We start from the raw sequence: 26,391 nt of genomic DNA on the forward strand, positions 1-26,391 counted from the left end.
AGCCTTACAACTCTACAACCTTACAACTCTACAGCCTTACAACTCTAAAACCTTACAACTCTACAGCCTTACAACTCTACAGCCTTACAACTCTACAACCGTACAACTCAACAGCCTTACAACTCTACAACCTTACAACTCTACAACCTTATAACCTTACAACTCTACAGCCTTACAACTCTACAACCTTACAATTTTACAAGCTTACAACTCTACAGTCTTACAACCTTACAACTCTACAGCTTTACAACTCTACAACCTTATAACCCCACAACTCTACAGCCTTACAACTCTACAACCTTACAAATCTACAACCGTACAACTCTGCAACCTTACAATTCTACAACCTAATAACCTCACAACTCTACAACATTACAACTCTACAACCTTACAACTCTACAACCTTACAACTCTACAACCTTACAACTCTACAGCATTACAACTCTACAGCCTTACAACTCTACATCCTTTCAACCTTACAACTCTACAACATTACAACTCTACAACGTTACAACTCTACAACCTTACAACCTTACAACCTTACAACTCTACAGCCTTACAACTCTACAGCCGTACAACTCTACAGCCTTACAACTCTACAGCCTTACAACTCTACAGCATTACAACTCTACAGCATTACAACTCTACAACCTTACAACTCTACAGCCTTACAACCTTAGACTTACAACTATACAGCCTTACAACTCTACAACCTTACAACTCTACAGCCTTACAACTCTACAGCCTTACATACTCTACAGCCTTACAACTCTACAGCCTTACAACTCTACAGCCTTACAACTCTACAGCCTTACCTACAACTCTACAGCCTTACAACTCTACAGCCTTACAACTCTACAGCCTTACAACTCTACAGCCCTACAACTCTACAACCTTACAACTCTACAGCCTTACAACTCTACAGCCTTACAACCTTACAACTCTACAGCCTTACAACTCTACAGCCTTACAACTCTACAGCCTTACAACTCTATAGCCTTACAACTCTACAGCCTTACAACTCTACAGCCTTACAACTCTACAGCCTTACAACCTTACAACTCTATAACCTTACAACCTTACAACTCTACAGCCTTACAACTCTACAACCTTACAACTCTACAGCCTTACAACTCTACAGCCTTACAACCGCTTACAACTCTACAGCCTTACAACTCTACAACCTTACAACTCTACAGCCTTACAACTCTACAGCCTTACAACTCTACAGCCTTACAACTCTACAGCCTTACAACTCTACAGCCTTACAACCTTACAACTCTACAGCCTTACAACTCTACAGCCTTACAACTCTACAACCTTACGCTTCAACTCTACAGCCTTACAACCTTACAACTCTACAGCTCTACAGCCTTACAACTCTACAACCTTCACAACTCTACAGGCTTACAACTCTACAACCTTACAACTCTACAGCCTTACAACTCTACAGCCTTACAACCGTACAACTCTACAGCCTTACAACTCTGCAGCCTTACAACTCTACAACCTTACAAGCTTACAACTCTACAGCCTTTCAACCTTACAACTCTACAGCCTTACAACTCTACAACATTACAAATCTACAACCTTACAACTCTACAACATTACAACTCTACAGCCTTACAACTCTACAACCTTACAACTCTGCAGCCTTACAACTCTACAACCTTACAACTCTACAGCCTAAGCCTTACAACTCTACAGCCTTACAACTCTACAACCTTACAACTCTACAACCTTACAACTCTACAGCCTTACAACTCTACAACCTTACAACCTCACAACTCTACAGCCTTACAAATCTACAACATTACAACTCTACAGCCTTACAACTCTACAACCTTACAACTCTACAGCCTTACAACTCTACAGCCTTACAACTCTACAGCCTTACAACTCTACAGCCTTACAACTCTACAGCCTTACAACTCTACAGCCTTAACTACAACTCTACAACCTTACAACTCTACAGCCTTACAACTCAACAGCCTTACAACTCTACAACCTTACAACTCTACAGCCTTACAACTAACCTTACAACTCTACAGCCTTACAACTCTACAGCCTTACAAACCCGTACAACTCTACAACCTTACAACTCTACAACCTTGCAACTCTACAGCCTGAAAAACTCTACAACCTTACAACTCTACAGCCTTAGAACTCTACAGTCTTACAATCTTAGACTTACAACTATACAGCCTTACAACTCTACAACCTTACAACTCTACAGCCTTACAACTCTACAGCCTTACAACTCTACAGCCTTACAACTCTACAGCCTTACAACCGTACAACTCTACAGCCTTACAACTCTGCAGCCTTACAACTCTACAGCCTTACAAGCTTACAACTCTACAGTCTTACAACCTTACCTCTCTACAGTCTACAGCCTTCCAACTCTACAACCTTTTAACCTCACAACTCTACAGCCTTACAACTCTACAACCTTACAAATCTACAACCTTACAACTCTACATCCTTACAACCGTACAACTCTACAGCCTTACAACTCTGTAGCCTTACAACTCTACAACCTTACAAGCTTACAACTCTACAGACTTACAACCTTACAACTCTACAGCTTTACAACTCTACAACCTTATAACCTCACAACTCTACAACCTTACAAATCTACAACATTACAACTCTACAGCCTTACAACTCTACAACCTTACAACTCTACAGCCTTACAACTCTAAAACCTTACAACTCTACAGCCTTACAACTCTACAGCCTTACAACTCTACAACCGTACAAATCAACAGCCTTACAACTCTACAACCTTACAACTCTACAACCTTATAACCTTAAAAATCTACAGCCTTACAACTCTACAACCTTACAAATTTACAAGCGTACAACTCTACAGTCTTACAACCTTACAACTCTACAGCCTTACAACTCTACAACCTTATAACCCCACAACTCTACAGCCTTACAACTCTACAACCGTACAACTCTGCAGCCTTACAATTCTACAACCTTATAACCTCACAACTCTACAATATTACAACTCTACAACCTTACAACTCTAAAACCTTACAACTCTACAACCTTACAACTCTACAGCCTTAAAACCGTACAACTCTACAGCCTTACAACTCTACAGCCTTACAACTTTACAACCTTACAAGCTTACAACTCTACAGTCTTACAACCTTACAACTCTACAGCCTTACAACCTTACAACTCTACAGCATTACAACTCTACAGCCTTACAACTCTACAGCCTTACAATACAGCCTTAAAACTCTATAGCCTTACAACTCTACAGCCTTACAACTCTACAGCCTTACAACTCTACAGCGTTACAACTCTATAGCCTTACAAACTCTACAACCTTACAACTCTACAACCTTACAATCTACAGCCTTACAACTCTACAGCCTTACAACTCTACAACCTTACAACTCTACAACCTACAACTCTACAACCTTACAACTCTACAGCCTTACAACTCTACAGCCTTACAACTCTACAACCTTACAACTCTACAGCCTTACAACTCTACAACCTTACAACTCTACAGCCTTACAACTCTACAACCTTACAACTCTAAAGCCTCTACAACCTTACAACTCTACAACCTTACAACTCTACAGCCTTACAACTCTACAACCCTACAACCTTACAACTCTACAGCCTTACAACTCTACAACCTTACAACTCTACAGCCTTACAACCTTACAACTCTACAGCCTTACAACTCTAAAGCCTTACAACTCTACAAGCTTACAACTCTACAACCTTACAACCTTACAACTCTACAGCCTTACAACTCTACAACCTTACAACTCTACAACCTTACAACTCTATTGCAACTCTACAGCCTTACAACTCTACAACCTTACAACTCTACAGCCTTACAACTCTACAACCGTACAACTCTACAGCCTTACAACTCTACAACCTTACAACTCTACAACCTTATAACCTTACAACTCTACAGCCTTACAACTCTACAACCTTACAACTTTACAAGCTTACAACTCTACAGCCTTACAACTCTACAACCTTATAAACAACTCTACAGCCTTACAACTCTACAGCCTTAAATTCTACAACCTTAGAACCTTACAACTCTACAACATTACAACTCTACAACCTTACAACTCTAAAACCTTACAACTCTACAGCCTTACAACTCTACAGCCTTACAACCGTACAACTCTACAGCCTTACAACTCTACAGCCTTACAACTCTACAACCTTACAAGCTTACAACTCTACAGCCTTACAACCTTACAACTCTACAGTCTTACAACCTTACAACTCTACAACATTACAACTCTACAGCCTTACAACTCTACAGCCGTACAACCGTACAACTCTACAGCCTTACAACTCTACAGCCTTACAACTCTACAACCTTACAAGCTTACAACTCTACAACTCTACAACCTTACAACTCTACAGCCTTACAACTCTACAACCTTACAACCTCACAACTCTACAACCTTACAACTCTACAGCCTTACAACTCTACAGCCTTACAACTCTACAACCTTACAACTCTACAGCCTTACAACTCTACAACCTTACAACTCTACAACCTTACAACTCTACAACCTTACAACTCTACAACTTTACAACTCTACAGCCTTAGAACTCTACAGTCTTACAACTCTACAACCGTACAACTCAACAGCCTTACAACTCTACAACCTTACAACTCTACAGCCTTATAACCTTACAACTCTACAGCCTTACAACTCTACAACCTTATAACCCCACAACTCTACAACCTTACAACTCTACAACATTACATCTCTACAGCCTAAACTCTACAACCTTACAACTCTACAACATTACATCTCTACAGCCTTACAACTCTACCACCTTACAACTCTACAGCCTTACAACTCTACAGCCTTACAACTCTACAACCTTACAACTCTACAGCCTTACAACTCTACAGCCTTACAACCGTACAACTCTACAGCCTTTCAACTCTGCAGCCTTACAACTCTACAACCTTACAAGCTTACAACTCTACAGTCTTACAACCTTACAACTCTACAGTCTACAGCCTTCCAACTCTACAACCTTTTAACCTCACAACTCTACAGCCTTACAACTCTACAACCTTACAAATCTACAACCTTACAACTCTACATCCTTACAACCGTACAACTCTACAGCCTTACAACTCTGCAGCCTTACAACTCTACAACCTTACAAGCTTACAACTCTACAGACTTACAACCTTACAACTCTACAGCCTTACAACTCTACAACCTTATAACCTCACAACTCTACAACCTTACAAATCTACAACATTACAACTCTACAGCCTTACAACTCTACAACCTTACAACTCTACAGCCTTACAACTCTAAAACCTTACAACTCTACAGCCTTACAACTCTACAGCCTTACAACTCTACAACCTTACAACTCTACAGCCTTACAACTCTACAGCCTTACAACTCTACAGCCTTACAACTTTACAACCTTACAAGCTTACAACTCTACAGTCTTACAACCTTACAACTCTACAGTCTTACAACCTTACAACTCTACAACATTACAACTCTACAGCCTTACAACTCTACAGCCTTACAACCTTACAACTCTACAGCGTTACAACTCTATAGACTTACAACCTTACAAGCTTACAGCTCTATAACCTTACAACCTTACAACTCTACAGCCTTACAACTCTACAACCTTATAACCTCACAACTCTACAACCTTACAACTCTACAACATTACAACTCTACAGCCTTACAACTCTACAACCTTACAACTCTACAGCCTTACAACTCTACAACCTTACAAATCTACAACATTACAACTCTACAACATTACAACTCTAAAACCTTACAACTCTACAGCCGTACAACCGTACAACTCTACAACCTTACAACTCTACAGCCTTACAACTCCACAACCTTACAACTCTACAGCCTTACAACCGTACAACTCTACAACCTTACAACCTTACAACTCTACAGCCTTACAACTCTACAACCTTACAACTCTACAACCTTGCAACTCTACAGCCTGAATAACTCTACAACCTTACAACTCTACAGCCTTAGAACTCTACAGTCTTACAACCTTAGACTTACAACTATACAGCCTTACAACTCTACAACCTTACAACTCTACAGCCTGAATAACTCTACAACCTTACAACTCTACAGCCTTAGAACTCTACAGTCTTACAACCTTAGACTTACAACTATACAGCCTTACAACTCTACAACCTTACAACTCTACAGCCTTACAACTCTACAACCTTACAACTCTACAGCCTTACAACCGTACAACTCTACAGCCTTATAACTCTGCAGCCTTACAACTCTACAACCTTACAAGCTTACAACTCTACAGTCTTACAACCTTACAACTCTACAGTCTACAGCCTTCCAACTCTACAACCTTTTAACCTCACAACTCTACAGCCTCACAACTCTACAACCTTACAAATCTACAACCTTACAACTCTACATCCTTACAACCGTACAACTCTACAGCCTTACAACTCTGCAGCCTTACAACTCTACAACCTTACAAGCTTACAACTCTACAGCCTTACAACCTTACAACTCTACAGCCTCACAACTCTACAACCTTACAAATCTACAACATTACAACTCTACAGCCTTACAACTCTACAACCTTACAACTCTACAGCCTTACAACTCTACAACCTTACAACTCTACAGCCTTACAACTCTAAAACCTTACAACTCTACAGCCTTACAACTCTACAACCGTACAACTCAACAGCCTTACAACTCTACAACCTTACAACTCTACAACCTTATAACCTTACAACTCTACAGCCTTACAACTCTACAACCTTACAAATTTACAAGCTTACAACTCTACAGTCTTACAACCTTACAACTCTACAGCCTTACAACTCTACAACCTTATAACCCCACAACTCTACAGCCATACAACTCTACAACCTTACAAATCTACAACCGTACAACTCTGCAGCCTTACAATTCTACAACCTTATAACCTCACAACTCTACAACATTACAACTCTACAACCTTACAACTCTACAGCATTACAACTCTATAGCATTACAACTCTACAGCCTTACAACTCTACATCCTTTCAACCTTACAACTCTACAATGTTACAACTCTACAACGTTACAACTCTACAACCTTACAACCTTACAACTCTACAGCCTTACAACTCTACAGCCTTACAACTCTACAGCCTTACAACTCTACAGCATTACAACTCTACAGCATTACAACTCTACAACCTTACAACTCTACAGCCTTACAACCTTAGACGTACAACTATACAGCCTTACAAGTCTACAACCTTACAACCTTACAACTCTACAGCCTTACAACTCCACAGCCTTACAACTCTACAGCCTTACAATTCTACAGCCTTACAACTCTACAGCCTTACAACCGTACAACTCTACAGCCTTACAACTCTATAACCATACAGCTCACAGCCTTAAAACTCTACAGCCTTACAACTCTACATCCTTTCAACCTTACAACTCTACAGCCTTACAACTCTACAGGCTCACAACCTTACAACTCTAACACCAAACAACCCTAACACCCATACCTTGATTGCCTACAACCTAAACGGGCCCTCAGATCAAAAATACTTCAAAGGGCCTCAACTAACTATACTCTCAGTCCCACCACATCAGACATGCACAGTCACCAGCAAAAACATGACATGATAGTCGATTTGTAGGTCTATGAGAAACAGAGCTAAAGACGTGTAACAAACTACACCATACAGATGTAGGATCTTAATTTGAGCCAGTTTGCTACAGCAGGAAAATAATCTTACAGCTAACAGGAAATGTACATTATTATGTTAATTATATTTTATGGATATTTTTTGTTGGGGTTGATACATTTTATGTTAGGGAAATCAAGTCTGACATTTTTAAATGGAAATTACAAACTTTAGAATCCTTTTTAAAACTTGGATGTGTGGCCAACCGTCATTATATAAAGGGCGGGACAAATGATCGACACAATCCCATGAGTACTCTCTGTGCAGTATGCCATGGGTCTATGGCTTCATGAGCAAGCACTCCACTCCGCTCTCACACAATGCCAAGGGCATGATAGATATGTAGCTTAATGATGGAGTGCTAATTATCAAGGCTGTAACCACAACGCTGCCAAGATCTAAGCAATTTCAGCATGAGTAATTTGTGGGTTAAACTCTGAGCTTTAGCAAACTTCAATATTTTACAGTGAACTATGAGCGTACGATAAAGAATGGTAGGAACATGGAATATCAGTCTTTGGTGTAGCATCCAAGTGAGTGAATAGACAGTAAATATGAGCCTTGAGGCCAAAGAAGCAGGCCAGTAACCAGAAGGTTGCTGGATCAAATCCTGGAAGTGGTGGGAGTGAGCTGGTAACTGAAGCTGCAATCAGGATACATCTAATTTTGTATCTGGCATCACAATATCAGATGCCACCTACTGCCATGTGCCCTTAAGCAAGGCACTTAACCTGCTCCATGGGTGTTTCTCTGCAGTGGAACATGTGCTGCCTCCTCCAGATACTCATAGTAATACTGGCTTGTGTAGCAGATGGGGATCTGTGAAACTCAGTCTACCTAAAGTTTCTGCACTTGCTTTCAGTGGAGTGACTGGGCAAGATGCTCCTGGAGGGCAGTCACTTGTGTTTGCGAAGCAGACATCCTGTGTTCGGCAGACGTCCTGTGTTCGAGCCTCAGTATGAGCCAGTACCCACTAAGCAAGCAGTGTGGCATCCTTTCCACTTGCAGTCTTTCTCCCATAAACCTATTCCATACCTCCATCTCTTCAAAATAGAAATGTGTTATTCCATCAGATTTATTTTGACACTACAAAACAGCCATAACATGTACCAATATCTTGACAGGGGTGTAGACTATATACTATTTGTGGGAATACTTTAAATAAGATGTACATATTTTGATCACTATGTCTGCCCTCTAAATAACATTATAGTGTCCAGCTGTTTCGAATGTGAAACCATTTCTGCCATCTTTACCACCGATGTCTTCGTTTTAGCATCTTTCCACCAAGTGGGCAAGAGTTGGGAGTTTGAATTGACCAGGGGAATGCTGGTGTTGAAACCCATGCTGTAGGCTATAATTTTGGAATGTCTAATTGGCATTTTGGATCCATCAAAAGTAAAGCTGAGAGGAACGCTCTGTCCTCAGATGGCTGGCTCGCCCTTTGTGAAGCTGCTTTCAGCAATGAGCCTCTGTGTGTAATGTCATGTTTTATCCATCCATACCTACTGCATTCTCATAGCTCACACAAGACCGTACCTTGCCTTTCTCCGTCGTAACAATCGCCGCAAAAGGGCTATCGAATGAACGAGGGCTTTTATTTTGCGCGCAACTTGGACATCTTCACGGTGTACTCGTCTCATTTCCATGACGATTTCAAAATCAGGTTGACTGAAAGCGAGTTACTGTTGGCAAAACGAATGTATCTAAAGTGGATCCATTTTATCGGACTGGACTAATGGACTTCCTAAGAATTCGATGGAAACTATTGAGTCCGTTTATGTCACTCATGGAAAAGGACTAATATACTATTTTCGGCCATGCCACAATGGTTATAATTCTGGTCTTGCTATTGGTGAATGTATTACACCCCTGTCACCAAAAGCCTCGTTCTTCTTCGGTGGTCAGGACATCTACTCCGCAGAGTGTCGGTGGGCAGAGCTGTGACCCGAGGCAGCGCAGGGATGCTGTGGGGCGCGGAGGAGTGTATGAGCACCTTGGGGGAGCACCGAGACACAGAAAGCTATACTGTGCCACAAAATATCACTTACAAATACATCCCAATGGGAAAATAGATGGGACCCTGGAGGAGCATAACCCTTTCAGTGAGTACAGTATAATTTACGCTCTTATTTCTGCCTTCTTATATGTTATACATATATTGAAGTTTATGTTCAGCCACTATAGAGGCTAAAGACTAACAAGGATAGTCCCACGGTATACATGATTGGAAATAGTTTTAAAGTAGACATTCATGATTTCTCCGTTAAAACAGAGCTCTGTTTTACTTCTTAATTATGGGGGTCGTTCCTACTAGCCACTGTGCATTGGCAATTTGGAAGGCTACATTGGAGAGACCAGAAGACTGCCTGATGATGATGTAAAGTGTTACTGAAGTCTTAACTAAAATCCATACAACATTGTTGTTGCATCCAACACAACTGTAGTGGTATATACATTATAATAACATTGTTATTACACTGACATAAGTATCACTTCTCATTCCATGAAATGACAATGAATGAACTTTTTTTTTTATTGACTAAATTGTTTTCCAATTGAGGTATATTGGAGATCACAGCAGTGGATGTGGGACTGGTGATGATTAAAGGACTGTTCTCCGGGAGATATCTGGCCATGAACCAAAAAGGACGACTACATGCATCTGTAAATGAGAGATGATCTCTGAGCTCTATCTTTGTCCTGCCTCTGTTCTTCTGTCTGTCTGTCTGTCCTTCTGTCTCTCTCTCTCTCTCTCTCTCTCTCTCTCTCTCTCTCTCTCTCTCTCTTTCTAATAATTGGATAATTGACTACCATTCATATACAGTCTCTGTTACATTTGGAAAAACTTTATTTGGTTTCAACTAAAGTCATTTTGTTCTCAGGCTGCCTTCACCCAGGAGTGTGAGTTCATGGAGCGGATCCATGAGTTAGGCTACAACACCTACGCCTCCCACCGCTACCGGACGACCCCACACTCCACCTCAACAGGAAGTAAGCAAAGGGTGAGCGCTGGGAGGCTGTGGTATGTGTCAATCAATGGAAAGGGCCAGCCAAGGCGGGGCCTGAAGACCCGAAAGACAGAGAAGGCCTCCCTCTTCCTGCCTAGGGTCCTGGGCAACGAGGACCATGACATGGTTCACCTGTTGATCAACAGTAGTCTGGGGTACAGGCAGACGGCCCTCGGACTCACAGGGGGAACAGGGCAGAGGAGATAGAGATGTGTCCATCTCCAGGGAGCTTGATGACAAGTCTCACTTGTCAGACACGTGGACTGTGGGAAGAGCATGACTGGTGACTGAGAGATACAAGCTACCCCTGCCCTCATTTAAACCGGCATAATGATACTGTCCTGTGAATAAAGTGATCAGTGTCTTGAATATAACGTATCTGTGTACTCTTACTGTTAAATCACATCATTGGAATTACATGAAGTTAATGTCCTGTATTTTTCTTGATGACCATTTCATAGGAAGATGTCTGGAAGGATGCATGTGGATTTACACAAGAATATAATGTACAAAAAAGCACTTGTACAATCAGTGGTATATTGTCCTCTGTGACTCCGTTGGTAAAGCTTGATGCATGCCAGGTCCCATCCTGATGTACGTTACTATGGGTAAAAGTTTTTGCAAATGATAAATATTATGTATATTACCATTGTGGTGTTTATTTATTTGATTTTTATATCATGAACACATTTTCTATCAAAATTGCTTTTGCATTGTTTTTCTACTGGTTTATATAACTCAAGTTTCATTAATCATGGCAGTCTATATTTTTATTTAAGAATTAGGCAAATAGTCTAGAGTTTTGTGGAATTATCGGGCTGCCTGTGTAAACGCAGCCTTTGGGTTCTGTTTTCAATGTGTAGCATCGGTTCTGTTCATTAGTAGACACTGCACCCTAGGGGCAGCAAGTAAAACCACTTCTCTTCAGACGTTCTGTTCACATTAAATTACATTCCAAGAGAGTAACTGTACTCGTTAAAATACATATTTGAAGCTATTATTAGATGACCAATTTCCCAATGACAACAGAAACATAACGAAAGGAGCACAGGTCATTCGTTTTTGGAGTAATGATAAGGTTAGACAGTTGTAGGTAGTCATAAATCATTGTCTTACAAAATCAATGTATTTTATTATTTGAAATTACTGAAACAAGTGACGGACTGTGGCTTTAACATACATTGTTTCACAGCCTGTGAAAAGTTGAACACAGACATCCTGGATGCGGCACCCCGTCCAGCATCGATCTGACGACAACGCAAAACCACGTGGCTAAAATGTAGTACCATGGAGAGCAGCTGGAACGCCTACGTATAGGCTAGAACTCAGAAGCCTGAAATTATTATTCATATTTCGGCTCTTGTGTGATACGATATGGGTAAATATCAACAACCATCGATCTAATAAAAAAAACGATCTAAAAGACTGTGTTGAAGTTTGATTCTTGCAAAGCAATTAATTACCTAAACCTGAAGATTTTCAGACTTTTTTTCAAGTATCAAATAAAATAAGTAGGCTGTCTAAATATCAGACTAAAGGCTAATATTTTTCTTCGGACATGAGTTTGCGTTAAACATTTACTCTGAACCGATTCCAAAGCAATATTGTTGGAAGTTTAATACCAAAAACACATTTTAAACATCAAATAAAGTTAAGTATATTTGAGAATTTTGCCAAAGTAATGGTGTCACAGACATTACATGGACCGTTTTTGACTTAAACTCAGGACCACCTTATATCAAAAGTAAATAGAGATTTATCAGTGGAGGCTGCTGAGAGGAGGACGGCTCATAATAATGGTTGGAAAGGAGCTAATGGAATGGCAACAAACAAATGGAACCCATGTGTTTGATGTATTTGATACCATTCCACTCATTCCACTCTAGCCATTAAAATGAGTCTGTCCTCCCCAATGAAGGTGCCACCCACCTCCTGTGGATTTAATATAGCTTCTTACATGGCCCTCAGTCTTTGTTTTATGTATAATTTAACAACAATTCGCCGCAATTTTTCCACCAGTAATTCGCCAGCTTGAAATAATTAAATCATGTTTGTGAACAGGTGCAAAAGTCGCTGCGCCTCACGCACCAATTGACACCTCAATGTCATTCCGGTTGTGTATTACACTGGCAGAGTGGCAATAGGCTTTCCAAGGTCTGGACGGTCACACATAGGGTTCAAACATCGAGCAAACCTTTGATATTAACTTTTATTTAACTTTTATGGACGTGCATTGGTATTGCATGGGTGTTTTACGCATCACTGAACACGATGGGCCAGAAGTTGAGTCTAATAATGGACAACTCCAACATCCTGTGCGTAAAGCCTTGGAACCCTGTGCGTAATCGCTTGGTACAGTCTGGGTGTTTTACATTGTGTTTAGCTGATCAGATGAACAGAAGATGTCTGTATCAGATTACTGTAGATCCCTCATCCCCATGCAGGAGACTTGGGTTGATAATGTCTCCAACCTTTTTAAGATGCTAAAGTATTTGTCTTGCATCAAAATAATACAAATATAACCTTATTGTTGACATTGTCCCATTTAAATAATTGTTTTCGCTCCACCTGTCTCTTATTTCCATTATTGTAAAAGTAGGAAATTCCACTAAAGTGCTGTTGTTTTCCTGTTATGGTTTCATTTATAGCACTGTCTACTGTGCAACAGTCTGCTGGCTTTTCAGCTTCCTATTCTGCATCCTGCAACACATTTGTTTTATTTCAGACGATATCGGAGGAAGTTTTAGACAACGATCCCATGCGTAATTCATCCTGTCGCCTGGACACACATTGAGAAGCCTGGGAAGAGCAAGATAAAAATACACTATATACAGGCTGGGCAAAACGTTTTTATATAGGTTACATGTGTCAGCTCACACTAACATTACAGTCAATACATCAACCGAGCGCATTGAATTGCTTGCCCACCGCCACTCCGATATCAAAGTGCACAAGAAAGGGAGGTGGTTTTCTAATGACTTTGCGTCGAAGGTTGCTCCGACTCTAAGAGTTGAGAGCAACATTTTGGTGCAGTAGGTGGCGTGTGATGAAATTTCGGAGCACATATAAGTATCGTCAGGAGAGGAGATACATGGCCATGTCCTGCAATACGCCTGACAACTCACAACTCCAACACAAAGCAACTCGGAATAGAGTAATACAAAAAACAAAACAAAAAACAGCGGAGCCATTCAAGTAGCCTACAGAAAAGACTTCATGCAGACTCAGAAATAAGTTAACTTTTTCACTGGATAGACTAGTGAGGCTCACTGAGTCCCACAGTCTCCACAACTTTTTTGTCAACCTGTGAGCACCACGGACAGGGGAAAGGGGATTTGGGGAATTGTAAAACCTCTTCAAACACAGCACTGACCGACCGCACACAGGGATGTCTGTCCACGCGTCCTGGCTACCAGTACCGCTTCTGGTGTGGGGACTAGTGTGTACCTCAGTGCGCACTGCCCCATTCGCGGGTAGGCAGACCGACACTCCAGAGCGCCATTGGGAAACGCTCTACTCTCGCTCACTGGCTCGAAACCCATGGGAAAAAAGAGAAATCAACCGAGACGGTGACTATCTTACAGGCATCAAAAGACTTCGGCGTCTATACTGCAATGTCGGCATTGGGTTTCATATTCAAGTTTTACCAGACGGAAAGATAACTGGAATACATAACGAAAATAGATACAGTAAGTTCATTCTCATGCTTTTATTGAACTCATCATCTTTGCGCCAATTGTTTGATGCCCCTCTCTTGGTCTGCAACCTGTTTATGCCATGCGCCACCACTTTGGAAATTCATATTGTGGGATCGAGTTGTGTGAATGGGCACCGTGCCAACTTGAGCATAATACTGTGTTTAGATTAGGCTACTAGCGAATTGACGTCACATGGATGTTAGTGTTATTGTCCCATGTGACTACAGTCGAAGGATGCAACGGTGTGTTTTAGCCAAAAGTGATTTTTCATTTCGGCTTCTTTGCAAGGCTTTTATTTATTGCGCCTCCTTGAACAATTTTCGCTGGTCTTTTTTTTCAATTAAAAAGGCTTCGGGACATGTTTCTGAAATGTCAAAAGGAATCAGGGATGATACCAGATCTGAGAGTGTGGGGGGGGGGGTTGCCCCAAACACACTCACTTTAAAATGTACTATTTTATTAAAACGTTATAAAAAAAATCTCTCTAACCAAGTGGATTATTTATCTTTGGGCTCACTGGTATATATAAAACTGTTTATAGATCTAACCCCATTCAAGTATATATATAACTTTTTTCAAAATCACAAAATATTAGATCAAAATACCTCAAAATAAGAACAAATTCTTATTTACTATGACCGCCTACCCTGGCCAAACCTGGACGGCGCTGGGCCAATGGGACTCCCAATCACAGCTTGATGTGATGCAGCCTGGATTCAAACCAGGGACTGCAGTGACACCTCTTGCACTGAGATGCAGTGCCTTAGACAACTCGGGAGGTATTATGGAGAATAGACTAGTCATCATAATACATTATGGTATTAGGTCCAGTAGTGCATAAAGTCAGGACCCATTAGAAAATATGGACTATTTTTCTCTTCTTTCCTCACAAATGAGAATATGTTTTTTTTTTTTTTAAACAATCCTCAAATAGAGCCACAGAGACAAGACCAAGTTGTTGTGTTTTTTTATCTTGTTTTATTGTGCAAGCCCAACGTAGGCAATTTAATCAAAAGTCCAACCTGTTACTGGGTACTTGACTGAAAGGAAGTCTAGATCATATTTAGCCTAGGCCTACTCGATGCTCCAATTCATCACCTAGTATCAAGGGAGGAAAGCATCATTTCCTTGCAGGATGTTCCAGTACCAGTTTAAACAGAGACCTAAACAGACCTGTCTACTACAGTTGTCCTTATCTACTCCGTCTAGTTTTACAACACAATGGATTATAAACAACTTCGTTTTGGTGTAGATAAGTACAGTGTAAACATAGCAGTGATATTCTTTGTCTCATTTCAGGTCTCCTTGAGATATCACCTGTGGAGAGAGGGGTTGTGACGCTCTTTGGCGTCCGAAGTGGTATGTTTCTGGCAATGAACAGCAAAGGGAAGCTCTATGGATCTGTAAGTAGACATGACATGTTTTCTGGGATGTATTTCTGCGTCACAACATACTTTGCTTCATGAGAGATCTCCACAGCAAAATGATAGTCAATGTCTTGGCATGCCTGTACATGTTTTGTAGCTTATGAACGTCATAGTACACTACGCCACAGATGCATTCAATACAAGGTGTAGACATGTCCTTTCCCTAGACTCCATGACATGTACAGTAGCCTATATGGTAATATGGAATTGTCAAAAAAATCCCAGGTGTTGAGATTGACATGCGTGATTGGGGTCATTTGGCCAACAGAGTTTCGTTATAGTCTACTGTACATTGGATTATTTTAAGGTAAATATTAACCTCTCTTCTCTCATCTCTTCTCCAGGGTCATTACAATGATGAGTGCAAGTTCAAGGAGAATCTCTTGGCAAATAACTACAATGCTTATGAGTCAGCAGCCCACCCAGGGATGTATATTGGACTGAGTAAGACTGGCAAAACCAAAAAAGGAAATCGAGTTACACCAGCTATGACAGTGACACACTTCTTACCAAGGATCTGAATGACTCCAATGAGACTGTACCTTCAACAAGGGTAGAGGAGAGAGACTGGAAACAATGCACTTTCAAATGTTTTTCTAGAGTGAGATATTTAAGTTATTTATTTATGATTCCTGAGAATGTTTGTATTTTGGGAAAGTGGAGTAATGTAGAAAGAGGGGATGAATAATGACAATTGTTTTGTTTTGTGTGCTGCTATAAGTGTCTTGAGATTTTTTTTTTAAGAGTAAATTTGATTTTGCACTTTTTTAAAGATCTGTTGTGCGCAGAGGTTGTGCAGTAAGCATTGTTATCCTACTTGTACTACTTTGAAAGGAATTGGAGACCCACGTTTGCCAGATTTGTGTCTCAGCATCAAAAAGGAAGATGATGATGGCAGGTCCAAACCCTTCAGTTCAGTACTGGTCCCATGATTAGTTATTTATTGGTCAGTACAATGACGAGTGGACCCAAAAACGAATCAACACAGAAATCGGTTCCTGCATTGTATTTGTTGAACAAAGTCATGGTCTTGGCCAGAGTTGTGTCATTGCAGTATTTTTTTTTTTTTCATTTCTAATTGATTTAGTGTTTTACTACCTCATTATGGAGAAGCAAGGAGGGATTGTGTTGTTGTTTGTTCAGTGTCATTTATGTTGTCTTTCTGAGCATGACATACAGTATGACGCAACCACGCTTCTACGCTTTACAACTTAGCCGACACTGGATATCACTGATGAGATTGAATAGAGAGGAACCCAATCAGAGAGATGGAATCGGAGTTTAGATGGCACATCCGTTAACCCCGGTCCAAGGTTGAACTATATTGTTGTTGTATGCATGTATGGTAAAAACTCTTTCATAAATAGCAAATTTACACACAAATGACTGGACCCTCCTCTACGGCCACATTAGTGATTATTCTAACTTTATATACATATATAAAGTTATCTATGACATTGTTACGTTGTAAGGTTTCCTGTATTTCAAACATATGTCTTGTTGTACTCAATGCCTGATATGTGGAAATTAAACCAAGAAGAATATAATTTCTTCTTTGGCACAGCAGATGCAGAAAATTGACATATACTGTAAACTGAAACAGGGCTCTCTATTCAGTCTGTATAGCTGAAGCATTACAAATTGCCGAATGGAAATATAAAGTTAATTTCAGATTTAGCCAACATACTGATGTAGGATCTTAATTTGAGCCAGTTTGTTACAGCAGGACAATAATCCTGCAGCAATAGGAAATGTGAATTGTTATTTGGATTATAATTAATGGACATTTTTGTAGGTGTTGATGCATTTTTTGTAAGGGAACCTCAGAAGACTTTTTAAACCTCAAATACACTAAACGTTAAAAATGTCTTGCATTGCAGGAAAGGGTGATCAAATTAAGATTCTACATCTCTATGCAGTGTTTAATGTGAACGCAATCTCCGCTAACGCTGGAACATTGTTGTTAAATTTCAATCACACATTAACGCTGAACTTCCGTGGTACGGATTGAATAGAGCAGTAGATGTCTTTCTTACTGTGGTCATTAATATTATCCCTTGTGATATTCTGCGTTCAGTTCAAAATTATATTATGTCCCCTTATGTTATGCATTTCATGTAGCCTATACAGTATGTATCAACATTATGTCTGTAGTTTTATACAGGTCCTGTTCAACATTATGGTGTATGTGCTGTGCATATTATCAAAAGACTTTAGGAAAGTAAATAAATTGTGTTCTGCAGCATAACAACTTTGTGTTATGGATTGTTCCAGAAAGCAGTGCATTGACAAGTAGAGACTGAAACCAACTCTGCACCACCCTATCAAGCTAATACTCAAGTTCAAGTCAACCTAAAAAAAATGCTCTGTCTGTGAATAATGCCAACCTCTCTCGATAGTTTACAAACACAGTACCAGTCAAAAGTTTTGATACACCTACTCATTCAAGGGTTTTTCTTAATTTTTTTACTATTTTCTACATTGTGGAATAATAGTGAAGACATCAAAACTATGAAATAACACATATGGAATCATGTAGTAACCAAAAAAGTGTAAAACACATCCAAATATATTTTATATTTAAAATTCTTCAAAGTAGCCACCCTTTGCCTTGATGACAGCTTTGCATACTCTTGGCATTCTCTCAACCAGCTTCACGAGGTAGTCACCTGGAATGCTTTTCAATTAACAAGTGTGCCTTGTTAAAAGTTAATTTGTGGAATTCTTTCCTTTTTAATGAGATTGAGCCAATCAGTTGTGACAAGGTAGTATACAGAAGATAGCCCTATTTAGTAAAAGACCAAGTCCATATCATGGCAAGAACAGCTCAAATAAGCAAAGAGAAATGACAGTCCATCATTGCTTTAAGACATGAAGTTCAGTCAATCCAGAAAATATCAAGAACTTTGAAAGTTTCTTAAAGTGCAGTCACAAAAACCATCAAGCGGTATGATGAAACTGACTCTCATGAGGACCGCCACAGGAAAGGAAGACTCAGATTTACCTCTGCTGCAGAGGATACGTTTTTTAGAGTTAACTGCACCTCAGGTTGCAGCCCAAATAAATGTTTCACAGAGTTCAAGTAACAGACACATCTCAACATCAACTGTTCAGAGGAGACTGTGTGAATCAGGCCTTCATGGTCAAATTGCTGCAAAGAAAACACTACTAAGGGACACCAATAATAAGAAGAGACTTGCTTGGGCTAAGGACAGTGGAAATCTGTCCTTTGGCCTGATGAGTCCAAATTTGAGATTTTTGGTTCCAAACGCCGTGTCTTTGTGATGTGCGGATGATATCCATTTGTGTTTCGCACCGTGAAGCATGGAGGAGGAGGAGGTGTTATGCTGTGGGGTTGCTTTCCTGGTAACACTGTCAGTGATTTATTTAGAATTCAAGGCACACTTAACCAGCATGGCTACCACAGCATTCTGCAGCGATAAGCCATCCCATCTGGTTTGCGTTTAGTGGGACTATCATTTGTTTTTCAACAGGACAATGACCCAACACACCTCTAGGCTGTGTAAGGGCTATTTAACCAAGAAGGAGAGTAATCGAGTGCTGCATCAGATGACCTGGCCTCCACAATTACCCAACCTCAACCCAATTGAGATGATTTGGGATGAGTTGGACTGCAGAGTGAAGGAAAAGCAGCCAACAAGTGCTCAGCATATGTGGGAACTCCTTCAAGACTGTTGGGAAAGCATTCCAGGTTAATGGTGGTTGAGAGATTGCCAGAAGTGTGCAAAGCTGTCATCAAGGCAAAGGGTGGCTACTTTGAAGAATCTCAAATATAACATATGTGTGTTATTTCATAGTTTTGATGTCTTCACTCTTATTCTACAATGTAGAAAATTGTAAAAATAAAGAAAAACCCTTGAATGAATAGCTTTGTCCAAACTTTTGACTGGTACTGTATATAAAATAGACACATATCACAGATAATTTGTCCATACCAACGACTCACAGCACTTGTGGAATTCAGAAAGCTCTTTCAAGTAGGCCTACTGATTGGGGCAATAGATAGCCTGGGGGACATAGGCCTATCAGACGCTCCCATAACAAAAACGTGTTACGCAGTGTGCTCTTGTGAAAGATGACTCATAAGGATACAGCTCAGACTTCAAACTATGACGCTTCGGTGTGTCATACTAAATAACGGGGTTGCCCAAAAATGACAGTGTTGGAATGCGTTCTCAAAAAAGACAGAAAGTGAACGAAACAATTAATAATGGTGATGAATAACGGATTGTATTATCTTACTCACCCCTGTAATTTATACTCACTTACAGACCTGCAAAAGAATTAACAGCAGCACTAAATTAGACTTTAAATCCAGACTGATTTCAGCTTCATTTCGTATCTGTTTCAGTGAAAGAATGGTGAAACGTGACATGATTCAATCTGGATTTCCAGGCTAATTATCAATGACACTTCAACAGAGAAATCCAAGTCCACGCTGCTTAGGTTACTGAGCGGTAACCAGATCACTGAGACGAATGGGTAATTTGCATACTTGGATTTATCACTGTGTTGAGAGCAGATTAACATGTTAAAAGCCTGTTGCATTCACACTTCTCTAAAGTGGTAACGCTGCGGAAATCACATCAATAAAATTGGCTATGCTAACAGGGATAAACATGACTAGACTGTTTTACTTGTAGCTGGCTGAGACATGAATTTGAATGGAGGACAAAGCAGTAGCCAATCCGAGAGTGTGATTTCAATGAATGAATGTACTGTGTGTCAGGAGAGCATCAGTCCTGCCTCCTTGTTTGGCCCCACTCAGCCTCTATACATGCTCTGCTTGCCTGGATTAACCCACCATTCACTATAGAGACAGACATTCAGAACTTTAACAAAGTGCTTAGCCCATGTAAGTTAGTCTTCTGACATGCTAAATCTAAGGTGGCTCTAAGATGCAAAGTAGTAACCGGGAATTTGTTTTTATACTTTAGTAGCTAGAATCATAAGATCACAGAAGGTAGTGACTTATTAGGTAAAACCAGGTGTTGTATGTGTCCACTCCACACACTAACATGTTAGGCCTCCTCTTCCAAATGCTTCCCCCATAAAGATGACAGTACGCTGATACCCTCCCAGCCAAGATCTGTCTTGCAGCTGAGAGGACCTATAAAATCGATGTCATTTCCGCACTAATTGCACTATCAACATCAAAACCAATATTTGCGCATCGCTCGGGTGCTACTCCTACATTGAACAGCTTACCTCAATTGTCTGCTTTATGCCCAATGGTAATTTCATGTCCTTCAGATGTACAAAGGTCCCAACAAACGCCAGACAATCCAGGAAACTGACAACGATGTGCGTGATAACCGAAAGTGTATTGATAGTAATTGAATGGTGGTTAAACATCCCAGCCAGGCAATGGCAGGCTAGATGATAGCGTTTTGCTAGCTATTTTCAAGTGATGTGTTCCTCTCTCCTTTGCACATCGCAGTGCTAATACACACACACACACACACACACACACACACACACACACACACACACACACACACACACACACACACACACACACACACACACACACACACACACACACACACACACACACACAGAGTGGCATGGAGGCTTGCAGCAGGGAACTCACAGCCAGCACGATACATTGACAGCAGGCTGTTGTAAGAGTGAATGTATAATCCAACTGTCCTATCACCTTGTGTCTGAGAACTCAGGTGCAAAAGGGGGGATGTCGTAAATGTTTGCAGAATCACATCTCAGTGCACTCCTGGTTGTAGCTAGACATTTTTGAGGTGCGTTGGAGACAATTCAGTAATTTTAGTTAACCCTAACCCTTTTCCTAACCTTAACCTAATCCTCTTTACCTGCCACATTAATCAACCTAACCTGTTGCGTAAATTCTCCAAACCTGCTGCGTAAGTTCTCCTAACCTGCTCTGTAAGTTCTCATAACCTGCTCTGTAAGTACTCCTAACCTGCTGCGTAAGTTCTCCTAACCTGCTGCGTAAGTTCTCCTAACCTGCTGCGTAAGTTCTCCTAACCTGCTGCGTAAGTTCTCCTAACCTGCTACGTAAGTTCTCCTAACCTGCTGCGTAAGTTCTCCTAACCTGCTCTGTAAGTTCTCCTAACCTGCTGCGTAAGTTCTCCTAACCTGCTGCGTAAGTTCTCCTAACCTGCTGCGTATGTTCTCCTAACGGACCTGCTATGTAAGTTCTCCTAACCTGCTGCGTAAGTTCTCCTAACCTGCTACGTAAGTTCCCCTAACCTGCTACGTAAGTTCTCCTAACCTGCTACGTAAGTTCTCCTAACCTGCTACGTAAGTTCTCCTATCCTGCTACGTAAGTTCTCCTAACTTGCTGCATAAGTTCTCCTAACCTACCTGGTGCGTAAGTTCTCCTAACCTACCTGCTGGGTAAGTTCTCCTAACCTACCTGCTGCGTAAGTTCTTCTAACCTGCTGCTTAAGTGTTCCTAACCTACCTGCTGTGTAAGTTCTCCTAACCTGCTCTGTCAATTCTCCTAACCTGCTCTGTCAATTCTCCTAACCTCCTGTGTAAGTTCTCCTATCCTGCTGTGTAAGTTCTCCTAACCTACCTGGTGCGTAAGTTCTCCTAACCTACCTGCTGGCTAAGTTCTCCTAACCTACCTGCTGCGTAAGTTCTTCTAACCTGCTGCTTAAGTGTTCCTAACCTACCTTCTGTGTAAGTTATCCTAACCTGCTCTGTCAATTCTCCTAACCTGCTGCGTAAGTTCTCCTATCCTGCTGTGTAGGTTCTCCTAACCTGCTACGTAAGTTCCCCTATCCTGCTGCGTAAGTTCTCCTAACCTGCTACGTAAGTTCTCCTATCCTGCTGCGTAAGTTCTCCTATCCTGCTGCGTAAGTTCTCCTATCCTGCTACGTAAGATCTCCCATCCTGCTACGTAAGTTCTTCTATCCTGCTGCGTAAGTTCTCCAAACCTGCTACATAAATTATCCTATCCTGCTACGTAAGTTCTCCTAACCTGCTACGTAAGTTCCCCTATCCTGCTGCGTAAGTTCTCCTAACCTGCTACATAAGTTCCCCTATCCTGCTGCGTAAGTTCTCCTAACCTGCTACGTAAGTTCCCCTATCCTGCTGCGTAAGTTCTCCTATCCTGCTGCGTAAGTTCCCCTATCCTGCTGCGTAAGTTCTCCTAACCTGCTACGTAAGTTCCCCTATCCTGCTACGTAAGTTCTCCTATCCTGCTGCGTAAGTTCTCCTATCCTGCTACGTAAGATCTCCCATCCTGCTACGTAAGTTCTCCTATCCTGCTGCGTAAGTTCTCCTATCCTGCTACGTAAGTTCTCCTAACCTGCTACGTAAGTTCTCCTAACCTGCTACGTAAGTTCTCCTAACCTGCTACGTAAGTTCTCCAAACCTGCTACATAAGTTATCCTATCCTGCTACGTAAGTTCTCCTATCCTGCTACGTAAGTTCTCCTATCCTGCTACGTAAGTTCTCCTAACCTGCTACGTAAGTTCTCCTATCCTGCTACGTAAGTTCTCCTAACCTGCTACGTAAGTTCTCCTATCCTGCTACGTAAGTTCTCCTATCCTGCTACGTAAGTTCTCCTATCCTGCTACGTAAGTTCTCCTAACCTGCTACGTAAGTTCTCCTATCCTGCTGCGTAAGTTCTCCTAACCTGCTGCGTAAGTTCTCCAAACCTGCTACATAAGTTATCCTATCCTGCTGCGTAAGTTCTCCTAACCTGCTACGTAAGTTCTCCAAACCTGCTACATAAGTTATCCTGTCCTGCTGCGTAAGTTCTCCTATCCTGCTACGTAAGTTCTCCTATCCTGCTACGTAAGTTTTCCTAACCTGCTACGTAAGTTCTCCTATCCTGCTATGAAGTTCTCCTAACCTGCTGCGTAGGTTCTCCTAACCTGCTATGAAAAGTAACTTGTGTCCGTCCTATGCACTGTATATGAGAGATATAAAAAATATCAGGAAACTATCTTTATTTACTTTTTATCCCCTTATTTTAGGCTCTAAACTAACTCCATATATTCTTCCATTCATTTTTTAAACTGGTACTAGGGACCTTCAGATGAGTCTTTAGAGGCTTGTGGTCGTCCTAGGGAAGACCATCGTGTTAGTGAGGGTCTCAGCTTTCCACAGAGGGGTTATTATATAGTGTGTAGGCCAAACCGTTTCGGACGCTACAGACGTTTTCGTGAGAAGACCTATTTTCGGGATGTCTCATGGTCTGACAAACACTGCTCTAGCAGATATCGGCGGACGCAGTGGATTGAGACGCAGCCCATGCAAAAAAAGAAATGACATATCTCTCCAGCTTAAACAGAAGGATTTTGATGGGGATTTTTTATTATGTTAATTAGATTTACGGCAGGGCAAAGGTTAAACTAAGCATTTATCTTAAAATGTAGGACCCACTTAATCTTCCTATACTGCTGTGACTGAATGAATCTTCATCTACCTCTACTGCTGTGACTGACTTATTCTTCCTCTACCTCTACTGCTGTGACTGACTTATTCTTCCTCTACCTCTACTGCTGTGACTGACTTATTCTTCCTCTACCTCTACTGCTGTGACTGACTTATTCTTCCTCTACCTCTACTGCTGTGACTGACTTATTCTTCCTCTACCTCTACTGCTGTGACTGACTTATTCTTCCTCTACCTCTACTGCTGTGACTGACTCATTCTTCATCTACCTCTACTGCTGTGAGTGAATGAATCTTCATCTACCTCTACTGCTGTGACTGACTTATTCTTCATCTACCTCTACTGCTGTGAGTGAATGAATCTTCATCTACCTCTACTGCTGTGAGTGAATGAATCTTCATCTACCTCTACTGCTGTGGGTGAATTAATCTTCATCTACCTCTACTGCTGTGAGTGAATGAATCTTCATCTACCTCTACTGCTGTGAGTGAATGAATCTTCATCTACCTCTACTGCTGTGAGTGAATGAATCTTCATCTACCTCTACTGCTGTGAGTGAATGAATCTTCATCTACCTCTACTGCTGTGAGTGAATGAATCTTCATCTACCTCTACTGCTATGACTGACTTATTCTTCATCTACCTCTACTGCTGTGACTGACTGTCAGGGGAGCCTTTGACTATTCATGGTCCCATTAATGTCTCAGCATCCATGATTGTTGAATCCATTAAATAGACGGGGGGTTTTATTCCCCTCTTTATCCTCCTTTAACAAACACACAGACTCTGTTTTTGGGAAACAGCGATAGGCTCAGTGCCAGGAAGCACTCTCCAGGAGAGGGCTCATGTCTTATTCTCTGTAATGGCCTTCAGGCTTGAGCAAGTAGGAGAAGAGCTGTGGGACGATCGTGAGTACACCACAGAAAGGGGGTTTGTGGGTATGGTAGTTTAGTAGGAGGTCAGATTTGCTACTAAAGACTCATATAGTGCAGTGACTTTCTGGACCGTGTATGAAATGTCTGTAGACACGGGAGTGTGAAACAATGCAGTGCTTTGGTGAATCCAGTATGACTTCAGGGGCTGGTTTTCCCGGACACAGTCCCCCATAACTTTCCTTTCAACATGTGTTTTGGGGACAGTAAGATACACCTATGTAATTTCTTCTTCAACACAAAATCCACTTGCCTTTTGATCACATTTAATTGAATATTCACAAGACTGTGAATTAAAGCTGTCCTCGATCCACACTGCATCTCATTTGACTCGTGTTAAAGGTTTATTCTCTAGATCTCAGAGCTTTGGTGTGATACTCCAGACACAGCTAGTGTTTGGCTGTGCTGCTGTTTAGTCTGGCCCTGGGCTTTTATCTAGTCACTTCACCTTGGGCTAAAACAAAACACAGAGCAGATGGAAGTCTTTCTTTCCCTAAGGTCAGACCACCTTGCGTATTATACTTAGCTATAGTGCAATATGGAAGTGAGTAATGACAGTGAAACCCTAGAGGGTTTCAAACCCAGGTCTCCCAGCCGATAGCCATACTCACTAACAACTGCTAATTATTAGATTTTTTCATGGGGTTTGAAATATGATACAATTGCTTTGGGAACATATAAATATTTGTGTGACTGTGTTCTTTGTGAGTGAATGTCAAAGTAAAATGTTGCAGTATTGAATCCAGGCAAGTACTAAGCGAGTTTACTGTCCCGTTCGAAAGAAGCAATTCTCAATGCAAACAGAACATTAAACATCAAAGGGGAATTACTCATGGCCAGACATGAAAGAGCGCTCATTTAAGAGTGAAATCGCATGATATACAGTCAGGGCTGCAGTAAGATGCCACATGCTCTGGTCTGTTTGTCTGTAATCATTTCTAAGCACGTAATGGCCAGCCTTTTCTTTGCTAGGAATTCACAATCTGGGAAGTCATTGCTTAGCTGTTCACCTGCTTCTCCTTCTTCTCCCTCCAAACTAAATGGCCACTCACGTGAAAGTGCTCATTTCCTATCTGGGCGTGCTCTGTAGAAGTGTGCGCATGTCTGCTCCTGCCCCGTGCAGCAATGGCGGCCCAGACTTGGCCTGGGTCCATGGTATGGCAGGCC

The 26,391-nt window shown here is 41.1% G+C and overlaps 2 protein-coding genes across 2 annotated transcripts; both read left to right on the plus strand.

Moving 5' to 3' along the window:
- Positions 1-9,194: 9,194 nt before the first annotated feature.
- LOC106561637 (fibroblast growth factor 3) lies at positions 9,195-11,407 on the plus strand. The gene is made up of 3 exons (XM_014125762.2): positions 9,195-9,852; positions 10,311-10,414; positions 10,633-11,407. The coding sequence occupies exons 1-3, from the start codon at positions 9,576-9,578 to the stop codon at positions 10,963-10,965; spliced, it is 714 nt and encodes a 237-aa protein (XP_013981237.1). The 5' UTR covers positions 9,195-9,575; the 3' UTR covers positions 10,966-11,407.
- A 2,445-nt stretch (positions 11,408-13,852) lies between these two features.
- Positions 13,853-18,116, plus strand: LOC106561638 (fibroblast growth factor 4B-like). The gene is made up of 3 exons (XM_014125764.2): positions 13,853-14,447; positions 15,756-15,859; positions 16,228-18,116. The coding sequence occupies exons 1-3, from the start codon at positions 14,147-14,149 to the stop codon at positions 16,402-16,404; spliced, it is 582 nt and encodes a 193-aa protein (XP_013981239.1). The 5' UTR covers positions 13,853-14,146; the 3' UTR covers positions 16,405-18,116.
- The last annotated feature ends 8,275 nt before the right edge of the window (positions 18,117-26,391 follow it).

This window comes from Salmo salar, chromosome ssa10 (genome assembly GCF_905237065.1).
Source record: "Salmo salar chromosome ssa10, Ssal_v3.1, whole genome shotgun sequence".
Taxonomy (NCBI): domain Eukaryota; kingdom Metazoa; phylum Chordata; class Actinopteri; order Salmoniformes; family Salmonidae; genus Salmo; species Salmo salar.